This window comes from Pangasianodon hypophthalmus, chromosome 12 (assembly GCF_027358585.1).
Source record: "Pangasianodon hypophthalmus isolate fPanHyp1 chromosome 12, fPanHyp1.pri, whole genome shotgun sequence".
NCBI classification, from domain to species: domain Eukaryota; kingdom Metazoa; phylum Chordata; class Actinopteri; order Siluriformes; family Pangasiidae; genus Pangasianodon; species Pangasianodon hypophthalmus.
In genome coordinates this window covers 9,287,238-9,312,460 of record NC_069721.1, presented here as the reverse complement: position 1 = coordinate 9,312,460, position 25,223 = coordinate 9,287,238, and the positions used below count along the sequence as shown (strand labels likewise).

At 39.4% G+C, this 25,223-nt stretch overlaps 1 protein-coding gene across 5 annotated transcripts in view; it reads left to right on the top strand.

Moving 5' to 3' along the window:
- Nucleotides 1–18,508, top strand: part of LOC113527700 (protein shisa-6) — a 51,741-nt gene extending 33,233 nt beyond the window's left edge. The window contains exons 5-8 of one of the 5 annotated variants that reach the window (XM_026915771.3): nt 3,479–3,517; nt 9,151–9,213; nt 12,814–12,966; nt 16,330–18,508. In XM_026915771.3, coding sequence (XP_026771572.3) covers nt 3,479–3,517; nt 9,151–9,213; nt 12,814–12,966; nt 16,330–17,144 — 1,070 coding nt within the window. In that variant the 3' untranslated portion in view covers nt 17,145–18,508. The remainder of the gene's footprint in view (nt 1–3,478; nt 3,518–9,150; nt 9,214–12,813; nt 12,967–16,329) is intronic. The other 4 variants (XM_034309623.2, XM_034309624.2, XM_034309625.2 and 1 more) reach the window with 4 other exon arrangements.
- The last annotated feature ends 6,715 nt before the right edge of the window (nt 18,509–25,223 follow it).

Genomic DNA, 25,223 nt, shown 5'->3' with positions numbered 1-25,223 from the left:
CTTGATTGATTGCTTAAACAGTTAATAGCTCTAAATGTCTACTCTTGTTATGAGCTCTGGGTTTGATCTGTGAAGACTGCATTTTTTGTTAAAAAAGACAAACCAACATGAAGAACAGAGATGGGAGAAAAGCAAGCCATTTTGAAGCTGAGAAAAGAGGGAAATCAATTAGAGACACTGTACAAACATTGGGCAATACAACAATTTGAAATGTCCTGAAAAAGAAAGAAGCCACTGGTGTACTAACAACCGGACATCGAACAGGTCAAACAAGGAAAACATCAACAGTTGATGACAGTAACATTGTGAGAGCTGTGAAGAAAAACCCAAAAACAACAGTCAGTGGCATCGCCAACAACCTCCACAGGGCAGGGGATAAGGTAACACAATCCACCATTAGAAGACTTTGAGCAGAAACATAGAGGCCGTACCACAAGATGCAAACCACTCATCAGCAGTAAGAATCAGAAGGCCAGATTGGCATTCACAAAGAAATACAGAGATGAGCCAAGAAAGTTCTGGAACCAAGATTAACCTCTACCAAAGTGACAGAAAGGCCAAAGTGTGTAGAAAGAACAGATCTGCTAATGATCCAAAACATACAAGCTCATCGGTCAAGCACGGTGGACGTAGTATCATGGCTTGGGCTTGCACGGCTGCTTCTGGAATGGGCTCACTAATCTTTGTTGATGATGTAACTCAAGCATACTAGCAGGAGAATGAATTCAGAAGTCTACAGAAACATCCTGTCTGCCAATTTAGAGAATCACCCACTGTATTTAGGAGGAACTTCATGATGCAGCAAGATAATGACCCAAAACACACTGCAAACACAACAAAGGACTTCATCGGGGGAAAAAGTGGAAGGTTTTAGACAGGCAATGTCAATCACCAGACCTTAATCCAACTGAGCATGCATTTCACCTCCAGAAGAGAAGACTGAAGGGAGAAACCTCCAAAACAAGCAACAACTGAAAGAAGCTGTGGTACAAGCCTGGAAAAGCATCACAAGAGAAGAATGCAACAGTGTGGTGATGTCAGTTGGTCGCCAGCTTGATGAAGTCCTTCCAAGCCAGGGATATGCAACCAAATATTAAGTGTTATTCACTTTAATTTACTTTAAGACTATCTGTTCTTATACTTTTGCTTAAATAAAAATTGGGTGATCTGCCACCAAAGGTGCCATGTTCTAAGTTGTTTAACACATCTAGATGTAAATATCAGGAAATGAAAGCTGAAATTCTGATCTATCATCTCATATTCATCTTTTGATCTCAAACCCAAATCTCTTCAGTGTAGAGCAAAAACAAAAGAATTGGCCTTGCTGTTCTAATACTTTTGGAGAGGACTGTACATAATGTAATAATTATATATGTCACTGGGTAAAATATACAAAAAGTGCAGAAATGGAAACCATAGTGAAACCTGGACAATCAAATTGGAGCTTTCATTTAAAGCAATATTCTCGTATTTTTCAAATGAATCTCTGTCTGCTGCATCTGTATTGCATGGGCTATTTCCACAGACAGTCATTTTGAATAATTTTCCTTTATTCAAAAAGAACTAAAAACCTGTTTCCTCAAAACTCACTTTTAATGGAAGTCAGAGGGCAGTTGCTGAGTTCTGTCATTACACTCTAACACAATAAAGGTTTTAGAATGAGAAAATGCCTTCCCAAAGCTGTTCTTAAATAGTTCTATCCAAGACTGGAGCAATACATTGAAAAAGTATTTCTGGTTATTTATACTTTTTCTAAAGTTTTGTGGTATTGATGCAAACTCTTGCCAAAACTGAGGCACTTCTTTGTCTGTATGTCTATGTTTGTAATGCATAATCATGCATTCATCCCTGGAAGAACAAATTTGAAAGATTTAGAGCCTAATTTTGACTAGCTTTGATTGAAACATTCATGAAAGTGCTCTACGAAAATGTATTTTGTATAAATGTTTATTGCATGCCCCAGCAACTGCTCTTAGACCTCCATTATAAGTGAGTTTGGTGTAAATGTGTTTTCTGTCTTGAAGTATTGGAACAGTGGAGTATTCCTTTAATGGAAAGCTTAGATTGCTCAGATAGACCATGCACAACAGTTTTTCAGCTACAGTTTTTTGGACTTGTGAAATTGATGGATATTCTGAATCATAATGTGTATGTTATGTGTGTCCAAAACAGAAGGCTGTGAGACTTCATAAGTTAGTTGTCTCATAAAGTACCTGTAAGGAAACATTTTGAGGCAGGCTTCCAAGGCGGTTATGTCGCCACATTGTCAGATTACTGCTAATGCTAAAATTCGCTAAACTATAAAGTCTGCTAGGCGAGATGAAAAAAGTATTAGGGTAAATATAATGAATATATATCAAATATATAAATAGGGTAGGGTAAATATAATGAAAATATACCAAACATATCTCACTACAAATGAAATCTTACATCAAGAATAATTACAAATTACTTATCTGTCCACACTTGCTCCCTCTCTTGCTGTTGTTTTCCATGCCATTTTTTACATGCTGGCTGATGCACAGGACTGTGGGCTACATAGGTTAGCAATGGATACATACACTCATGGTCTGCTTTGAACACTTGCAAATTCATGCATTTGTGAAGTCAGTCAATCATGTGGCAGCAGTGCAATGCATAAAATCATGCAGCTACAAGTCAACCATCAGAATAGAGAAAAATATGATCTCACCGACTTGCTGATGACATTTCAGAAACTGCTGATCTGCTGGGATTTTCACACACAACAGTGAGTGAAACACAGTTTAGAGTTTACACAAAATTGTGCGACAAAAAAAAATCAGTGAGCGACAGTTTTGTCTGGGAGGAAACGCCTTGTTGATGAGGGAAGAGGAGAATGGTCAGACAGAATTGAACAGACATGAAGGCTACTGTAACTCAAATAACCAATCTTTACAACCATGGTGATCAGAAAAGCATCTCAGCATGTTGCACAACATGTTGAACCTTGAGGTGGATGGACTTCAACAGCAGAAAACCACATCAGGGTCCATTCATGTTAGCCAAGACCTGGAATCTGAGGCTATAGTGGACACAGGCTCAAATGAAGATTAGTCTTTTTCCAGTCTTCAGCTGTGCAGTTTGGGTGAGCCTGTGCCTACTGTAACCTCAGATTCCTGTTCAGAATCCAGCCTAGCAGGCAGCATTTTTATATTTTGGACACATTAATACTAACATTAATTAGAATCTAGTACATTTCTTCAACATGTCTTCATTGCTTCTTATTTAACAGCATGATTTATTTTATCCTTTCCAATTAATTAAGCTATTGTTTGCTGACACTGATTTATTTACCTGTGAATTTTAACTAGGCTCACTCAGAGAATGTAACAAATGGAGTGCCCTATTTTGGAGACGCCGGATGTTATGTAATGCTCTCTCTACAGTGTGTGTTTGTGCTCAGTACGCTGGATGGTCACCCACTCACCGCCTCGCTCTGCTTGGTTGTGTTTTCTAGGAGAAAGGCAGTGGCCGATGCGGTCTCAGAGTCACCATGGTAGGAAGGCAATTTTGTGTGGTTGAGTGTGTTTTCCCCTTTGACCCCTGACGCTAGCCTCTGTCTGTGTTTGTGGTGGCCGTGTACGTCCGTGTACTCTCACCCCTCACCTTGTAGATCTGTGCCGACGCTCGATTAGATTTGTCCTGTTTTCATTCTCTTTATTTTTTTCATTAAAAGCCCAGCACTCCCTTCTGCTTGACTCACTCCCCCGTAGTGTCTCTGTTCCTCTGGACTCTTTTCTGTCTCCTGGAGTCTCTTACACAAGCTTGGGCCACCTCAGAACCGGAAGTGCAAACACCTGTGCAAGGATAAAGACAGTTTTATTGATGATGTTACTTCTTGTTAATAAAAGAAGACATCAGATAAATCTGTGCTTATCCTTGTTAACAACTCAACGCTACTGTTCATCGAGAGAAGACTTCGACTCTGGGATCGACAGGAAACCTGGTATGTGTAACAATGATTTACAACAAGAAAAGAAATCTTTCTTTTGATGTACAGTCATTTTTTTTAGTTTCAGAAATATTATACTTTTCAAAATGTCATTACTGGTGTTATGTAACACATTTAGGCTGAGTGAAATGAAATAAAAACAAGTAAACACAGTGTGTCATGAGGTTTTCCTCTGTAATGTGCCTTCTCACTCAGGAAGTCCACCCATGCGTTAGTATGAGGTCAGTGTTCTTCACATTACTGCATGTCCGTGATATTGCTAAATGAGACAGTGAAGTGTTGCTCACTGTGACCTCTGGAGATGGGTTATATAGTCACTTGAAAAGGCTGTCAGCATGCATTCGTCAGTGTGGGACCAAGCACTTCACAACAAAGACCAGGCTATTATTTACACATCAAGCTTTTTCAATCTATTTTCTCTTGCCTCAGGTTTACCATGATTGCCAGAGTATTAGTGAATACAATCACAAGTGGCTAGGAAATGCTTCAGTGGCTTATTATTGCACATTTTTCATGCCATTTGACTGAAGTCATTGCCATTTCCCACTTACTAGCTAGCTCTTCCCTATCACAAAACAGCTTCTGAGACACTTGAACCCAACCACCAAACTACTTCTCGTGCTATGTCACAGGGCAGTTGAACACTCGGAAGAAAGCATTAACTACTTTTGCATTCATAAATCAAATCTTTTTTTATTTTTGTCTTTCTCAAGGATCTTCAGAACTACTTCCAGTTGATTACTCTATCTGAAAACAAAAAAACTGCAAAGCTTTGACAATTTGTAACAATTTGTGATTTTAGTCACCTGCCAATTCCCACCCATTAGTCAGCTCTCCCCTATTATGCTACAGCTACCAACCGGCGTAACCATTGCTTCCTTTAAGACACATGAACTGTATCTTTTTCAACTGCTGCTCATACTGCGTCACACAGCAGAGTAACACACTCAGAGGAAAGCGCTATTTACCCTCTTCTGCATTACTGCCTGAGCTTAAAAGAGCCTACGATTGTCTAGAATTGCTGTGAAACACAGGGGAGAGAGACAACGCCCCTCCCAGCCAGAGATCACCGACAATTTTGCCCCCTTGAATTCCTGTGGCATTGTTGCAATTCAAATCACAATGGTTAAAGAAACACAATATCAGTGTATAACCATGACAATCTCAGTCTCTGGATTTGAACCCTGCTGAAAACCTGGTAATTCTGGAGGGCTCTGTATATATTTTTTCGATCATCCTTTGTCCCCTCTTCCATACACATGAGCCTAGAGCTGTCCATCCTGGTTGACAGGGGTGAGAGTAATGCCTCCTTCCCACCCAGACAGCAGAGCTAATTATGCTCTCTTGTATCCCGAGCCACGGATCGCTGTGTCATCATCGGTATTCACACTCCCAACCTCCGGACGATAGGGTGAATGTTTTTTTTGTTGTGCCACTCATCAGCCCTCCTTTTTCTGATTTCTGATGATCCCAGGCCAGACCATTGAGTTTTACTCCAAATCTGCATGCCGGACCATTATGGCATTTAGCATTTTGCAAGTAAATGTTAATTCTCTTTGTCAGTCGCTAAATGCCAACTCCCATCGGTTTCCTGGCCCCTCTGTCCATCAGAGCAGCAGGAGAAGGGCAAGCCCACTGCATTTGCCCTGTCAACATGCCCACTGGGACCAGAGCCCGCACCTCACCTGGCCCTGCCCTGGATATCACACGACATTGGTAATTAAATGGATCAAGAATTTATTTTGCATGGTGGAAGGGAAGAAAATAAATGAAAAAGGTTAAGTTTGTAAAAGGACGTATGAGGTCTTCTAGGTCTGGTCTCTCCTGCTCATGGCTCACTGATGTCCACGAAACCTCAATATCCTGATCATCAGCCACTTTTTAAATCTCATGTTTCATTAAAGGTCAACCAGCTATTTTATTCATGATATTTTTAAACCACGCTGAGAACCTTAGTTGTTATGTTCAGTGGAAGAAAAAAATGTCATCTTTAATCAGACACAGTGTAGGAAAGGAACGTTTCCTGATTTCAGATAGTTGGCATGTTGTGGTTATTAAGGAGGCAATTTGTGTGTTGCAGTTGCTTCTAAACAACGCTGGCCTGGCCTGAGGGTGATCTGGGGAGAGAAGAGGGGGCGCTTTGCAACACTGGAGGCTACACAGCTGTTCATGCAAATGTTCTTTTATGACCTTGTTTATTTACTTTCTCTTAAATTTTGTGGATTTTTTTTTCTTTGACCCAGGTCATCCCGTTTAGACTTAATGTTCATAAAAGAAAAGAATCACATGGTTCATTTAAGGTTTTTGCTTCAGCTACTAAGGTTTGATATAAAATTAGTCTTTGTTGATGTGTTTTCAGGCCATTGCTTATGCAAATCCTAGACACATCTTCATATATGTTTTTGAGGATGTTGTTTATCTTCATTACATTAAATTTGTGTCTATGCAGAAATATTGGATGAAAAGCCTCCCAGCATTTGTTGCACTTGTTGTAAACAAATCCTTGGACAGAAATGATAAAAGTGATAAAGCAAGGAACTTTCATAACATGAAGATAATTTGCTTTGCAAGAGAGTCCTGTACCCCACTATTTTTGCAGCAATACAGCCTACATATACAACATTTGCCACTCTTTGTGATGCCGATGCAGTTTTTCTCATGTGAATATGCAACAGAAATGTCAGAATACTGAATCACTGGTGTACCATCTGGATATTATTATGCGGACTGGCAGGAGTGTTGTTGTCAGGATGTATTAGGTGTGAAGCAGGAATGCGTGCAATGTGAAGATTCATTCGCCCGTAGGCGCTGGGATCAGTGATTGCTGCTCCCTATACTGTTTTTGTTTTGAAAGGCCAAACCCATCAACAACGTAGGCTGTACATGATTCACAACAAAGTAGACCTTGTGGCGAAACAAGGGAGCGTTAACGCTGCGAGATCAGCACAGCTTCTCAACTCAACCATCCTGCATTCAACATCTCTCTGAATCTCTCAGCTCAAGGCAGTGGGTCACAACTTTCCCAGATTCAGCACGGTTGAATCTTTCACCCCTAATGACACCTAAAGTTTTGTTCTCCTTTCTCCAAGGAGCCTGAATGAAACAAACTGAAACTTTACCACCCGCCTACTTACCTGAATAGCCTTAAAGGCAAAATGGGAAGCATCTCCATAACAAAAGACAACAGTGTGCCCCTGTGCCTCCAATTAATTTTCACATTCTCAAGCTTGCCAGGCAGGAAAAGAAAAGAATTGTAAAAGGCAGGCACTTCTGGAGTGGTTTAAGCTATTATTAATAACTTTCCGCCCTCTTCGCCAGCTGTCCCCAGTTGCCTGGAAGTTTTTCTTTTTCAGTCAAGAGTATGACAGAGTGACAGGTCACTGTAATGGACCTTGGGCTGTAGCTAGGTTTTAGCTCTCTGCTTTAGCCTTCTGAAAAGCGGCTAATTGGTCCCCAGATTAAAGCGAGATCACTCAACTGGACCGTGCTTGGTATTAATTAGGCCTCACAACGAAGCTAGTTTTCGTCTGTGCCGCAACACACACACTTGGTCTGGTATGTGACTTAATTTGATAGTGCACTGGCCTCTTAAATCGTCTTTAACTTTTTCACTTGAACTTGAACACTTTTAATTTAGCAGATGTTGTAGAAATAGATTCACTGCTGAAGTATCTCCTCAGTATATTAGTTCAGGAATTAGGCTTCTCACACTCTTAGGTATATTTTTTAACTCAGCTTATCAGTGCTGACAATGCTACTTTGCCAAGCTACAAGCTACTCATGATTTATAGTAGTTATATCTGAACTATAATGCTAATAATGCTGGCCATAATGCTATCACTCCTGATCAGACCCTTAACCTAACCAGCCAGGTAATCAACTACAATAAAAAAGTGCTGAAATATTTGAATTTATTCGATTTTTCATTTCCGATTTCATTTCCGGTTTGCATAATTTACAAACAAATGTGTATCCACTGTATGAATCTATCACACATTTGATAAATATGGCCATGGATATTCTATAGTTCTATAGTCTTGTTTTTATCACTAGTAGGATACATCACTATAGCACAATGCTGTTATTCCCAGAGAGCTCAGTGAAAGAGGCACGCACCTTCTGCATTCTACACGAGTTGGAAATATTATAAAATAGTTTACACGTTGAGAATTCTTTGATTCAAAAGAATATTCAGCTGGTTGTGTGAGAAGGGAAAAGTAGTGGAGTAGTTAGGCAAAACGCTACTACTTATAACTAGCTGCTCCTCAACACTGCATGTTAATTTATATAGTGTAAATTGTATGGCATTAACAATACTTTTTTGTTCAGAAAAACTATCCACATTTCTCACAAATGTTAAAGAATTAACCCAGAATTCTTGGATTAAACCAACTTGTTCTGACTTTCTGAATGTTGCAGCAATTCATTTTAAACAGGCAGAACATCACACACCCCCAGTATTGGTGTGTGGGGTCCATACCACAATGCAGTCATTTATCACAGGCATTTCAGTGGTCCGTTGTTGGCAACACAGGATAGCTACCATTCGTCACAGCGCACATCACAGTGAACTGAACGTACTACTGTCCCTCCCCAACCTCCACAAAAGCCTCACACTGCGGTACCTAAGCCTGAACACTTCCAAACCTACTGCTCTCTGCAGTATACACACACACACACCACACCAAGACACACATACACATAAGGAGACAGCCAGAAAATAAAGGTTCCTCAAAGGCAGAAACAGACAAGTGAGCAGATGAGCTAGCCTTAATTATGGCACACATACATGAATAATAAATATGTATGATGTTTATAATGTGTCATTCTTGCACATATAGCTTGTGGTACTGCAAACGAGTACTTGATGTGCATGAAGCAGTTTGTTGTGTTTGCATGACATCTCTCTTCTCTCAGATCGAACATAAATCTCTGTTATTGCTCTACATATTTAAAAGTACACTCACATTTTCATCACCATTGCTCTGTTGTTACTCTTTAGTCCATGTAATTTATGTGTGCTGGACCATTTTGCTCATTACTGTTAGGATTTTGTCTTCCCCTAATGGACCATTTCTCTTATCTGGGCATCCAGATAAAAGCTTGTTTTGTATCATGATTTGCTTTGCTGTTTTTTTTTTACCAGCAAATTAGACATGTCATTGCTTCTTCTGCAGGCACGCATCAACACAACTACAACCATGTGGGTCTCAGTAGTCCTACTCGAACTCCTAAAAATGGTAAGGATCACTCTTCTCCTCACTTCTCATCATTCTTTTGGGATAAATAAAGTTTATCTGTCTACCATGATAACAAAGGCCATACTACAAACACTGTTATGTCATTCACTACCATTTTTTTCCCTGATATGCTTGATATTTAACCATCACCTGCCTCCAAGTCTGATGGTTCTGTGAACTGGCCAGTGCCACTGTACATCTTCCACACTGTCACCAAGAAGGGGATGCGGTTCACATTGATTTGAGTTATTGTTCTCTGGAGGACACAGTCCACTCTGCTCAGAATGAGTGGTGCTCAAATTTTAAACTGCTCAGCTTGGTCTTTCTGCCAGTTTGGCACGATCAAGCCAACAGCTAATTCACAGGGACTTGTGTGGTGGATTCTCCACGTCTAATAGTAAATGGATTTATAATAAACGTGTCATTTAACAAACATAATTTATAATCACTGATATGGTGATGTTCTGAGATGTTTATTTAACATTCACGGAAGGAGTCTTCAGCGTCAGCACTCTGTAACAGCCAAGCAAAAGTCTTCAGAACAGAGGACTTTGTGCTTTGCAGATTTTCAGTAACAAGCTGTGTTTTTTCGTGTTATTAACTTCAGGAGAGGCTCCCAAGAGGCGCAACAGTAAAGTGTTCGCCTTAGTGTTGAGAGATTGCGAGTTTGAATCAACAATGCCACACTTATCCATGGCCGGGAGCCAAGAGAGCAAAATTAGCCATGCTGTCTGGGTGGGAAAAATGGCAGAACTGTCTCTACTCTATAAATTAGAGCAACAGTAGCCATTCACAGGCATTTGTAAGCAGACATATGTGGAAGAGGGTAGATAACGCTTTCTTCTACCCAGCATGAGCAGCAGTTTAAAAAGAAGCAGTGGCTGGATTCATGTGTCTCAAAGGAAGCACATGGTAGCCGGATGGGTGGGAAATGGCCAGATCAAATAGGAAAATAGGGGAAAAAAACCTCAAGAGAGAGAGAAAGAGGGCCCTGTAACGTTCCATAACATTAAGTGCAACTATAAATTGATAAAATGTATGATGTCATTCTTTAATAAATAAAGAATTACCATGGTATAAGAGGAATAAAACACTTTAGGACATGCTGTTATTGGAAAATAATCACACTACGGCCACAGCTGAATGCCTTATGACACTCAAAATATAAGTCAGGTTCAGAACAGTGCCAGTGAGAGCGGTAGTACATGCCATAAATGTAATTGTAAAGGTAGTAGGGGTAAGACTAAGGTTAGTGTTAAATAATATTTATATCAGCTACATTTGAAGTTTGAGACAGTGATTACATCTGCCACTTTACACTCATTCTCCTGAAATGCTTTTTACTTATAGCCAGAGTCTGCCTTCATAATCCCATTCCTTTCCACAAAATGAAGTAGAAAGCAGCCAACGTGGCCATTTCAGCACGAGCCAATTCACTTACGCCTGCCGCAGTGCACACACTACACATGACGTGTGCTTGAAGGATCAGTTCGAGCAGATGAACAAGCAGAGCAGGGACGACAACTATAAAAACAAGCTGACACAGAGTATTCATACTCCATCGACGTTTTTCGCTTAATGAACACACACTGATCAAAAGATGAAGGGAAAGCTCGGAATGTGTGCTAGATGCGCTTCGGATAAAGAGCACTCGACTGGTGTCCTCAAAATGCAGAGGCTAGAAATGCTCAAAGTAGCAACCAGCAACTGCTCATCTTGTTAGTGAAAGGATTAAATCACCGCCTTTTGGTGAGCCGCTTTAATTTGACCGAGGAGGAAGCGGGTGGGGTGAGAAGATGGATAGCACTCCCTAACAAGCTCCAAAGATTTTTTTTCAGCAGATTGGTTGTTATAAGACAAAGCCTGTTATTGCTCTTTCTCAGAGAGGTTAATTCTGTTTATGGCAATGGAACTTTCCTCTCAATAACACTGCAGTGCAGCCTCCCAGACACTTTTATTGCTATTGCCGTATCCTTTGAGATGTTATGATTTAATTAAGAAACAAAAATATTATGTTAATAACTGTGTTTAATACTGAAAAGAGGAACAGACTGTATTACAGCATTTCTTTTTTTTACTATTTTGGCTACAGAATTCTTGTCCCAGATCACAGTCTCAGTTGATAAACTAAAAATGACCACTTACCAATGCCACCACCCTTCTCCTTTTCCTCCTTCTATATTAAATAATCTTTATGTGATATGTCAGGAATAAAACATGATAGAGCATGCTGTTATAGGAAACTAATCAACAACATTTTGGTGAAATGTGATCCAATGCCAAGGTGATTAATTTCAAATAAAGGTACGTCCCAAAGTGTTTTATTCCTCTTACGCCACAGCAATTTGCCATTGATTACTTATTATTTTATTCATGTTTTGGGTGTAGGGTAAGCTTTCTTAGCATATGGTAAGTTACGTGGGCTTATAAGCGCAAAGTGTGTCAACAAACCACAAACAGAACAGCAAATCCAAAAAACGCAACACCACTACCTCAAAATGGAAAGGGTAAGTCTTTATTGAACGTGACATGCTTGTTGCTGCTTGGACATGGTGTACAACCGTCACGTTAAAAAAAAAAACACTTTTTCTGGTATCTAGTTAGCCTGGCCTATGTTATTGTAGTGAGTTATGCTTTCTTCTGATTAACCCAGCTTCCTTAGGCAGGTTTCAAGTATTTGCATATCCATATTACTGCTGTGCAAAGATGACTGCATATCTAAAAGAACATCATATGAATGCCCTTGATAAAAATATGCTCAAATAAAAGCATCATTTAGGGTCATATTTCCTCTTACTGCAAACATTATCCAGTTCTCCATTTTCCACGGTTTCTCTGATTGACGCACGCTGTAGCCAATCATCAATGAGTGTGTGACACTCAATAAGGACCTCCCCTTTCCATTTTGAGTTAATGCTGTTGTGTTTGTGATTTTGCTGCCATGTTTCTGAATTTGCTGTTCTATGTATGGTTTGTTAATTAGTTTAGCACTTACACAGCCACCTACCAAAATCTTTTCCTGCTCCTCCCTTAAATAAAGATGAAACTCTCTTGCTGTGCCATACCTAGGACTCAGAGAAACAGAACCCACAGCATGTGTTGAACGAGAGTGCATGGTGTTGTGTAAACACTAGCCTCCTCTCTTGCCGCCCCGACCGGCTCCCTGATGCATCATGTTTGTCTTGGAGCCCATTCTGTGGCACAAGTCTCTGCCCTACTTTTAAGCAGAGCACGATCCCTACATGTCCAAACCATGCCCAGGCTGGCGTGACGGGCACAAAGTCCAGGGAGATGAAGGAGCTGCAGTGACAACCTCCTTCCTCCTCCGTGGCTTTTACTGACATCATATCACTAAGGAAACAAGGGTTCTCTGCTGTCTAGCAGGCTGGAGATGGGACACTATTTACCAGGGCTTGACTAAATCACTGTCTCAACATGGCTCATTAGCCACTAAGTCATAGGCTCCAGTTCATCCACTGATTTCCCTGCAGTCCTTCTGCTGCAGCATCGAACTCCCCCGAGCAGAAAATAGATAGAATTGTTTATAGTTGTTACTTTGTTTTGACGCATCTTTTGGTCTGCTGTCTTGTCGTCCTCCAGAGAGCACGCGCATGAACAGCATCCTCACATCGCAGACGGAGCCATACGATCTGTCCTTCTCCCGCTCCTTCCAGAGCCTCTCGCACCTGCCTCCATCCTACGAATCCGCCATGAAGGCTGACCTCAACAAGTACTCCTCGCTCAAAAGACTGAGTCAGAGCCGCTTTCTCATTCTACACTCTATTGAGCTTGTTGTTTTATCAAGGCTGGGATCAATTTCGTTTCAATTCCTTTCATTTCAGCCTTAGCCAGTTCAGTCGACGACCTGAAATTCATCCTGTAAAATGTGCAGATTCCGCTAATTATTAACTGTTACTATAATTTCACTGTGTGAATTGAATTTATTGCTCTGAATTGCTGGAATTGACCCCAACCCTGCATTTTTACACCCTGAAAGCACTTAATGGTCTTTTGTATTTGTATTCTATATCAAGAGTGCACAAACCTGCTCCTCGAGATCAGTCGCGTTTAGCAAGTCTGATCCAGCTTACTGAGGTTGTCAGGAGCTAAACCTTGCTGGAGGATAATTCTCCAGGAGCAGGATTTACCACCATGAATACATCCATGATTGGACCATTGTGCTTGTCAGACCACCCAAGCTTTATTAAACCCCCCCATTCAGAAGCCCACTTTAAAGCATGGCATTCAATACAAAAGCATTGAGCAGTGATGAACATATTGCAGTTTGCATCAATTGCTGCAGAGGACTTCCCCATGACCTCGCTGCTCCATTCTATTGATCTCACCGAGTGTAGATTTATGCTGTGTAATAAGATCTCCTTTCATAATGTTCTCTAAGTAAAGAGTAAATATGTCAAATGGCTTGTGTAATTTAATATGGATTAGCCCAGGCCCCTTTGGACTTGAATCCAAGTGCACTCTGGGAAATTGACAGATCTTTCTTTCCACCTTATAACTACATACTTACAGTCACAAATGCTGAACTTTTGTCTCCTCTTTGAGCTTAAATTAGTTTATATATTACCAATTTTATTTGTTGATATTGCTTTTAAATTATATTTTTATTCTGTTAAACTTCAAAAACCTCTACTGTCTTGCAATAATTGACAACCTTGTAGCTACAGAGAAGTATGTCAGCTTGCTTTATTATGCCTTGAAGGCCAAGAACAACATGGGAGCATGAGTTATCCATAATAATTAATGATGAAATATGGAAAACATGTCTGGAGATTTGCCAAAGGCGTTTCAGGTAAAATTGTAATTCACAGAGATTACATACACATTTCTGCCAGTTACAGAAATACATTCTCATATTCTCACTGTGTATCAAATACACAGCATCTCCATCATCTGATTAGTAGACGTGAGAGAGTTTATGAGTACGGTTAATATAATATCCTTTTGCAGTGAGAATTAAAAAAAAAAATTATACCCGTAAGTGTAAAGAGAATTGCATACAGTTGTGGTGTCTGGGTGGTTTAAGGTGATGAACTGATAATTTATTGAGTTTGTTCAACATGTACAAGTTGTACTCAGTTTAACACTTGCAAAAAGCTGCTTTTAATTTACAAAAAGCTTGATTGAGTGCCCGTGCAGTAAGTTTATTATTTATTGTCTCGAAATCTACCACCACCTCAGGGAACTGCATTCTGAAAGCGGTAGCCTTCAATCTGGAAATCGCTAACTTGGGTCTACTACAGAAATGACATTTCCTTGATTTGAGGTTTTAATTTCCTTGAATATAGCTTTACTTCTCCCCGAAGTTAAGCACTATCAGTGTCTCAGCTAGAGTGTGTGAGGAGAGATCTTTCGAGTGTAACAGATCTCAAGGTCATCAGCTTCATTCTTCATCTTGGAAGAGGCCATGATTTAATTACTTTGCTTTCCTGATCATTCAGTTAGAGATACAGTAGTCACTCAGTGTTCTTATGTGTGTGAGTTCCAGTTTAGATAACCAGTGAAAGATATTTTGGTTTGCTTTTTCTCTGTAATGAGAATCCTAACAAGACCATCATATAGTTGTCATGAAAATTACATATTGTATATTGATGTCTAACTATAATTTAGCATGTATGTAACATTCTGTATTTAACATTCTGGTATTTCTGATATTACTCTTAGGGGTGGAACAAAAAAAGATATAATCATGCAATAATCATAATATAAGCATATTATGTTGCAGCAGGAGTGTAAGTATTAAATACTTAGATTGAGGAAGTGCTAGAATTGAAAACAAATGTAAAAGTAACATTTTCTCATTTTGTTCTTTGTGTGTTTTGTGTTTAGTTAGGGTTTTTTTTTTTTTTTTTTTTTACTTGATGGGTACCTACATTGGGTCTTTCTAATCGACAGCATTGCATAAATCTTGGCAATGATGGAGCATCTATGAACGTCTTAAATAAACACTTCAGGTCACGGCATATGTGACTTTGTCTTTACACGAAAGAGAGAGGAGAGAGAATGCTAACATTTATGACTGTAACTGTAATTTTATTAATTCTTAGTTATTAATTTGTTTTTATTAACAGCACATTTATAACATTGTAACTGAGTGAAGGTGTACATAGTGTTTCATAACAGTCTTAATTTGACCACTTGAAACTTATTCATTTAACTGGCATATTAGCTTCTTAAATAAGTTAATTTGTATTAAAGTGGTGCTTCGTAATAGATATGAATCCAAATGGCCCATCATCAGGTCAGTTGGGGAAACTTTATGAAGTAAACACAGCAAGGTGACAGGTATATACTTAACAGAAGATATCTCAAAGCTTCATGTATTCATGAATTAGTGAAGACAAACTAATAACTTTGTTAGATATAACAGTCTTAAACAGCTGAACCATATTGATATACTTCTAGCTTTCATGTAAAGACAAGCTCATATACTACATAAAACCACTAATGTGAGTTTTGTGAAAAGCTTATAAAGGTGTTATGAAGACCCAATGTAAGTACAGTGTTTATTTATTTTTCTTAAGCAGGTTCACTTAACTACTTAGATGTTAAACGTTATTCCCTTTAATATGGCTTTATATTCAGATCATTAATTTAAATGGGCATGGTCTGACCACTACTTAACATAGCCAGCTTGCAAACTTAAGCTAGTCAGCAAGGTACATAAACCACCTGGCATTAAGTTTAAAAAACAGTAAAAACAGTGTTGGCTAAGAAAAAGAGAGATAAAGTGCATTTGACAGCATATTTCTCAGTCAGGAGTTTACAGTACTTCTATCTGCCATCTTACACTCTTATCTGGTATAAGATTTATTAGGTTGCTTTTGTTGAGAAGGACTCATGATGCTGTCATGAAATTTGGTTAGAATCTTAATGTAAAGAATCTTATTGTTCCTTGTATCAGGAGCAAGCCTCAAACTGCTGACTACTGAACCTAGACAGCCTCTAGCACATGCCTAGTTACAACCTGCATGGCTACTATGCACATCTTTTTTGCGTGCGTTTATACTTATGACAATTTTAGATATGATATTGATAAACACAAGATTGGTGGAAGTATGATGAGTCTTGTCTGAGTCTGATTCTGCTCTTCCACAGCCGACAAGGATGTGGACGACTACTACAACCGAAAGAGGCACCTTCCTGATCTGGCAGCACGCGGCACCCTCCCACTACACATGATCAAGATGAGCCAGGATTCTCAGAGTAGCCAACAGGCTCAACAGCAGCAGCAGCAGCAGCAGCAGTCGTCACGCCAACGTCCTCGCCGTGTACAGAGAGCCATGTCTCAGGACCGCGTGCTGTCTCCAGAGCGTGGCTATGCTCAGGACTATGCCGTGTCTGCCTACCCCACATCCCCATACGGCGAGCGCATCCTATCTGATGAGCAGCTGCTGTCGGCTGAGCGCCTCCGCTCACACGAGCGCCTCATCTCCCAGGACCGGCTGCATTCACAGGACCGCCGCTACTCACAGGAGCGTGTCCACTCACACGAGCGTCTGCACTCTCACGAACGCATGCACTCGCAAGAGCGCCTCTACTCCCAGGACAGGCTACGCTCGCAAGACCCGCTGCTCTCTCCTGATAAGACGATGTCATCCAAACGTGGCAGCTTTCACGGTGACAAGTCCATGTCCAGAGCCATATCGCACACGGACGTGTTTGTGCCCACCACGCCGCTCTTGGACCGTTACAAGATGACCAAAATGCACTCGCATCCCAGTGCCTCAAACAACAGCGGCACTGCTGCAGTGCACAACACGCTGACCAAGAGCCAAACCACCTCCAAGAGACAGGCGTTTGCCTCACGCCGCACGCAGACCGTGGAGCAGCTGCACTATGTCCCGCAGGCGGCTCAGCAGCAGCATCACCACCACTACCGTACAGGCAGTAAGACCGAAGTGACTGTTTAACTCTAATAATTTCAATCGGACCTCAGCCATCCACCAGGAACTTATACACAGAAAGGTCTGACAACCAGTCCTCGTCTACACTATACTCTATTCCACATATACTCTGTACTGAGACAAGAGACCCTTCTGTGTGCATACCCATCATTTTTGTGTGTTTGTAGATCACAGATAAAGGATGGACTAGAAGATTGTGCAGCTTGTCAGAAACCATCCATCCAGTTCTGCAGTTCTTAAGGGCTTTGCAGAAAAAAAAAACATGCAGAGACTCTTTTAGCAGAACGACAGAAGGTGTAAATGAAAGCGCTAGTTGGTGCGAATGTGTAATGGAATTATATAACTTTATAAATATATAAGTATACATACTGTTTGTACTTAAAGTCCTAGTCATAGCTTTAGAAGTTCTTAAATTAAACTGATGTTAGCACTTCTATTGGTGCCTCTATAAAACTGTTCCATTTCATCAACGAAGTGGTTTTGTGGGTTAAAAAGCACAATTGATTAAAAACATTTTTTCTAATTTTTGTTTTGTTTAGCTGTTTTGTTTGACTGATTTGTTTTGCTCATTTTTTTGATTGACAATGGCAAGTTCCTTTGCGTAGATGATTGTAAATAAGCTGTTTTAGCCGCAGTAATTGGAGAAGTCTGTTCTGGTTGGCATTTGTATAGTTTTATTTTAGAAATTCAACAATTACAGATATGACCCACTAGCCCAGTATCGGATCATTTTTAAATGAATACAAATATTGTATGTGTCATTGCAATTGTGTTTGTAGAATGAGAACTGGGTGAAACTACATGACCACTCTTGATATCTGGCTGTAGACTGTGCTCCAGTGAGTGACTCACAAGAAGAATATAATATGCTTGTTGTAGTTGCTTCAAATAAACCATCCTTATTTTTCTAAACATAATACTCACCTGGAATAAATCTATTGTGTGCTTCATAACATGCATTTATTTCCAAATATTATTAACAGTGTAGATATAGTAGATATCAGAAACCAGAAGACATATCGCGGAGTGATGGAAATGGAAATGTGGGTGTGTCTTTGGCTATGTTCACATTACAAAATTTTTTTCACAATTCCGATTTTTTTGTGCAGATCAAATCTGTCTGTCTTGACAGTTCACGTCTGTAACCTCAAGTAACACTTATCTGACTGTAATAAGAATAATAAGAACGCACTTTTCCCAAAAAACTGCCCACATGCCCAAGTGTGCACTTCAGTTCCTTGGGCAGTTGATTCACTGCACCTCTTGGTTTGCGTGGGTTCCTTCCAGTTTTGCTTGAATCAATTCCTCAAATATCAGGTAATATCACCAATTTCCCCACTGTTGTTTCTGTCCTCCACTAGATATTGCTAACACTAGATGATAACAATGACTTACCATTGTCATTCATGTTGCATGTCCACATATCAGCTATGTATCCAATCTAGGACCACATACTAAAGTGGCCCATGTCTGATTGAAAAGATTAGATCTTTGTGTCCATACACTCCTGAAAGACAAAATCAGATCTGTGTCACATTAAGTCAGAAAATCTGATTTGTTTCACATAACGTGGTGATATGAATGTAGTCCATACAGAACTCTTGAAGGAGGAAGAAGGAATTAATTACCATTTATATATACACATTTATATTCACATACAGGTATTTTGTTAACCAGCTAGCTATCATGAGTTATCCTGCCCTGATTTCTAAAAGGATGATTATAAATGTTCGTAACCTTCACTGCTAATGCAAGTCCACTGGCTAACGAGGTATTTTGACAAGATATCTGAGAGGATGTTAAAGTGTCTTTGAGTCCATACATGAGCAGACCCTTCTCAATATTACAACTCACTCTTCATTTAACATGCAGCGTTTGGTGGATGTAGTAGAAATAGCTGGCAAGGACATCAAATTGTATTCATATTAAGACTCGTTGCAAAATGTTGGTGTGATAACCACCATTAAGTCCTCCTCCACCACACTTTCTAAGTGATAAAACCAGGCATGTCTCTTCAACTACCAGACAGTGAAGCGTGAATAATATTTAAAAAAAATGTGTTTACACCATCTCGAGTCCCAAATTGGTTATCTTTTTACCATGCTAATCAATGCAAATCAGTTCATTACTGACTCGATCTGTCATAATCAGGAAATTGTAGCTGATTATTAAATGTCATACAAATAATTCTAATTATAATTATACTATATGGACAAAAGTTTGTGGACACCTGACCATCACACCCACATTTGTATTTTGAACATATCAGATTTAGTCACCACTTTTCTGTTATAATAACCTCCACTGTTCTATGAAGGTTTTCCAAAAGATTTTGGAACATAGCTGTGGGGATTTGTGCTCATTCAGCCACAAGAGCATTAGTGAGGTCGGGCACTGAGCAGGACTCTGGGCAGGCCACTTGATTTTTTTCCACTCCAATCTTGGCAAACCATGTCTTCATGGACCTTTCTTTGTGCACAGGGGCATTGTCATGCTGGAACAATGTCTGGACTAGTGTTCTTAGTTCCAGTGAGCTTCCAAATTTGTGGCAACGGTTTGGAGAAGGTCCACATATTGGTGTGATAGTCAGGTGTCCACAAAACTTTGGCCATATAGTGTGTGTCATTACTGTCAAATTTATGCCAGTGTCATAGTATAAGCTTTATTAAAGAGTAATAGCATATCAAATGATTTTGGCTATCAAGTGCTTCACTATTAATATTTAAGTGACAAAATTTGGCAAAACTTCCAGAACATGGCTAAGTGTTTACTGGTTGAGTTTTTTTTTTACTCTATGTTAGTTGATGCAATAATTGCATTTGTCATATAAATAATGCAGTGAATACTTCAGGACAGATCAGCTACATTGCACTGCATCACTACCTCAACTGATGAAAACACAATTAATTTATGTTCTGTTTTTGTGACATAAACATAATACAATCAGTGGGAAAAATATTACAGTCATCTGTGTGATAATTGCCAAGATTTGTTCTTATAAGCAATTATCTAATATTGCTTCAGGAAGCTATTGGTTATTGCTAGTGATTATATTAACCAACTTTGAATGATTTATATATGCTGCCTTCTTCAGAAGCCTGCGATCCTGTTCTGTGAGTGTGTGTGTTTTTCCACTTCAGCACTGAACTGCTGTTCCTTATAATGCTACTTCCTTACATTCGGGATCACCAGGGCGGTTTCCTACTGAACTAAATGAGTTTTCCCATTTGCTTGCTGAGTACTAATTGCAAAGTGATTACTTTGTGAGTATGAACCCATGTGGGCAGCCTATAAAAGCTCATTGTATTGGATGGCAAAATGGCATGCTGTTTGTTCTGCCAGGCCATGATGGAGTTGAATGATGGACATAATGAATGTCTGGATTGTTTAGGACTGGAGCATCTTTGACAAGCACTTACAACAGAAAAATATCTGCAGAAGAGAATGTGCCCAGTCCAACTCAGTGTCCAGTGAAGACTCAACTGGCAGTTGTCATGTGATTGACCAAATGTTTTGGGGAGCACCAGAAAGCTCTTTGAAGAAAGCTTAGCTCTTTAGGTAAAGGAAGTGATTAGTGATTACTTGAACACAAGACATACTTTCTTCCATTAAATGCCATTCAACACATACTATGGCTATATCCTGGGCTGTAATAATAGGATTGTCATGGACAGTTGTGAAATGGCAACACAGAGCTCACCATCTGCCTTTACCAGATTTTATAGACTGAATGTTGCTTTGTTGCAACCTGTGTACTCTGTGGTACGTTTGAATGTTTAAATAGAGTACAGTATGTTATGAACCATTGTGACCTTTGATATATGGCATGCACTAGTTCTGAAACTGCTGTGGTGATCTGGAATGTAAGGAAGTAGTGCAGATGGTTACATATGTAACTGTGGTTCTGTGACTGAGTGAAAGAACACTAGGCCACCTGGATCATTCAGGTGGAAATGAATGGCCAGAAATGACACAAGCATGATGTAGTAGGGATCTTTTGCAGTCTACCCATGTGGTATTCAGGTTAGAGTCCCAAAATGACGACTGCACTAGTTCTAAAGGAAAATTCCATGATGGCCCTCCACTTAGAACTACAATTACATATGTATTATTACATGTAGAATAAAATATCACTTGGGCAGCTATAGCTGGAAAGGTGGTATTCTATGTTAGTGCTGTGTTGCAGGTCACTGAGACCTCCAAACCATCCCATTCTACCACCAATAGCCAAATATATGAAAAGAGGTATATCATATGTTAAGCCATCTGCTACACTTCTTTTTTTTTTTTTTTTACATTAGAATTAATACCTGCCAATTGCATACCAAATACCACAAAGCCTTCTTTAAATTCACTGAACTCCAGGGAAGCAAATGCAGTTCTCACACCCCACAAAGGCTCAGATATTTGCAGTACTGCTCTCCAGACATTCAGATGTGATGGCAAACATTACATTTCAGGCCCCCGTTCTATCCCATCAGCATGCAGATGAAAATATGACACTTAAATGAAACCAAGATTGTAAAGCAGGCTGAGTAAAGACGTGCTTCTGAAACAGGGTTGAAGGGTCATATTCGATCTTTTGACACTGTGCAAATGGCTGCTGGCTAAGATAGAGCCTCTATAAAATAATGAAAAGCTTTCACCAGCTTTGCCTTTGAAAGCAATGTCTTGTTCAGTTAAAGTACATCCTCTTTGCATTTGAATTTTTAATTTAGAATACAGGACTTATAAGTGCTTTTACAGAATTGTGAACATCTGTGAGCCTGCCACAACTTTTAAGTGTAAATGTACTTCTATTTAGCAAAGCTTTTAGCAGACAAAAAATTATGTCCCCTGAAAATTCACATCTTGTTTTACCAATTTTTAAGAGACCATAACCTATTTTTGTGCCAGCAAAAAGACTACAAAATTTACTTACAAAAATACTTAAGTACCAGCTCAGAGTGTCCAGACTTTGGACATATACAAACACAGACTAACAAAATGAGTGAACATACATTATGTGGACTGTTCTAAATATTTAAATATATTTAATAAATATAGCATAAACTATTGTAAACTATTGTAATTATATTTATGATAAATACAGCATAAACTATTGTAATTCCTAACTGAACAATGCGGGATAAAGAGTACTGCACTTAAACTTGTCACAAATGCTAAGTTCTATAGAACCCATTAACGTTATGAGAAATACGAGACATTAATAACAAATAAGAATTCATTGTCGTAAAATCACCATATTAAAAAGCATTACATTCAATTACCAATTTCACTTTTATACTAGTCTAGTCTATGTCCACCCTGTAGGGTCTTGTGATATAACAGTGTACCATAAGAGGGTGGACATTCTGTTAGCTCTTACAAAGTGCTTGGGCTAGACATGTAGACAGTAACAAGACATTAACAAGTAGGGCTACTCACTCAACTTCCAGACTTGCTGTTCCACTAAAAATAATGATGTCAGTTTCAGGATATAATATCACTGCACAAAACAGAGATGTAACCAGATACCAGATGTAACACGGGTGAAATTAAAGTGAGGGACTTGCAAAATAGCCCTTGTTATCATTGTTAAAATCAGTGCAAACATAGGGCCATGTTTAAAGACTTAATCACAATGAAACATTTCTAAAGACTGAAAGATTTTTGATCATAGAGACTATGTTATATTCTTCATAAAATAGTCCCCAACACATCTATTGTCTGATTAATCAGATTAGTGTAAATGTATACATATTGTAGCAAAATTCCACCATGTTTAACATGCAAAATGTGTTTTAGCCATTTGCTATAGAATTGGTAATGTTCGACCATGAGCTGTACCAGAGACACAAAAGACACAGTAAGTTGCTTAGTTTGTTAGCCGTTACCTAGACAGGTGACATAACCAAGGTGGGGAAAAAATGGTTAGAAGCAGTACATAATAATTCAACAATGTAATTCAACGTGTGAATATAAATGTAAATGTTGGTCAGCACATAAAAGAATGGTGGAAAAATAGAATTTGTGTAGAAACAGATAACTTTAGATCTGACATTATGGGTCATTTCCATCTTAGCTGTCTGACGTAATATAATTAGGAGTGAAAATTCGTGCCAGGACTACATTGTTGTACTCTAAAGTGTTCCTTCAATCACACAAATCCAATTATTGTGTACCTGGTGTCATGTAATAACACTTCAGGACACTTTAGCACTGGAAGCTGAGAATCTATACATTATATAAGCATTCTAGTTAGAACCCCAATATGCTGGAGTACAGCCATAATTACATATAGTGTGCTCTCACTGGCTTTTTGCATTAGCCATTTCCCAACACTGACCTGTAACCTAGCAACTACCATTTCCCACAGAAAATGATTAAAGCCACCTTCTTTCTCATTCTGAGCCACAAGCCTTGGTAGCTTTCTCTGCGAGGACTGACACTTCTCCCCCAGTGTATGCTCCCTGCAGTGCAAACATGCCCCATGCAATATGAAAAATTAATTGTCAGCCTGTATGTGGCCTTTTAAGACACTTGAATGGCAGTCCTGGTGCATAAAATAAATGCCACTATACTAAGTGATGAACGAGTACAACTAAAACGTAAGTAGCTAGTGGAGAGGAGCTGAATTTCTTCAGAAATATTTGGTAGACTAAAAATTTTAAAGCTGTGTGATAGACAGAACCATGAAGAAAAGCATGATTTAGAGCCTTTTAATATGAAATATATTGTATATTTTTGTAACAAGATCAAAGCTGTATCTCTCTGTTCTGGAGCTGCTTTCCAAAAGGAATTTGATTCAACACGAATGTATATATTTTTACACATACTAAAAAAAATGAGTCTCCCAAAATCATTAAAGGTTGAAGGACAAAGCATCACATTGAACAATCTCTTTCTACCAGTTAGCTTGATGCTGCTTTTGGGTAGTGCAGTGGTACAGCATGTTGCTGCCTCACAGCTCCAGGGTTCCCGGTTTGATCCTAAACTTGAGTTACCCTCTGTGTTCAGTTTCCACGTGGGATTCCTCTGTGGGATTCCTCTAGGTTCTCCAGTTTTTTCCCACCTCCCAAAACATGCTGGAGGTACACTATATGGCCAAGTTTGTAGACACTTGACCATCACAACAACGTTTGCATTTTGAACATCCCATTCCAGATTTAGTCCTCTCTTTGCTGTTACAATAATCTCCACTCTTCTGGGAAGGCTTTCCACTAGATTTTGGAGTGTGGCTGTGGGGATTTGCCCATTCAGCGGTATACAGGGGCATCGTTGTGCTGGAACAGGTTTGGGCCTCTTAGTTCCAGTGAAGAGAAATTGTAATGCTACAGTACACAACATTCTATACAATTGTGTGCTTCTGACTATGTGGCAACAGTTTGGGGAAGGAACACATACTGTATATGGGTGTGATGATCAAGTGTTCACAAACTTTTAGCCATTTAGAGCAGAATGGTGACTCTAAATTGCCCCTAGGTGTGAATAACTATGCAAATGTGTGTGTGCATGGGCTGGTGTCCCAACCAGGGTGAATACACCCACCTTGTGCCCAGTGTTCCTGGGATTGGCTCTGGATCCACTGCAGCCCTGACCAGGATGGAGCGGTTACCAGGCAAATGAATGATGTTGCTAGTTTGACCATAAAATATTAAATACAACGTTCATCTGTTAGCTTTAAAATGCCAGCTCGGTCCTGGTGGAGGTGTAAAGCATTTCTTCAGGTTACAGAAAAAATTAGAGCAGGGAGTGTGATGGCAGATGGGCTTTCATTTCGGCTCTACTGTATTCACCTCAAAGCCATGGCACTGAGAGGTTCCCTCCATTTCATCTCTCTCTGACTATATCATCTTCCTCATATCAACTGCCTTATATCATCTTTTTATGGCGTCGTGTTGTAAAATATGACAAGGCTGTTAATTAACAGCAAAGCTTTAGGTCAAGGTTGGCTGTAGAATAATTTGCTGAATACATTTATATTTCAGATTTATGGATTAACAAATAAATAAATTCAATCAAAGTTTATAGTGTAGCAGGTGATAATTTAATCTTTCACGGTGCAAACGACTTGTGATCAAAGTGATTACTGTTAGTTCACAG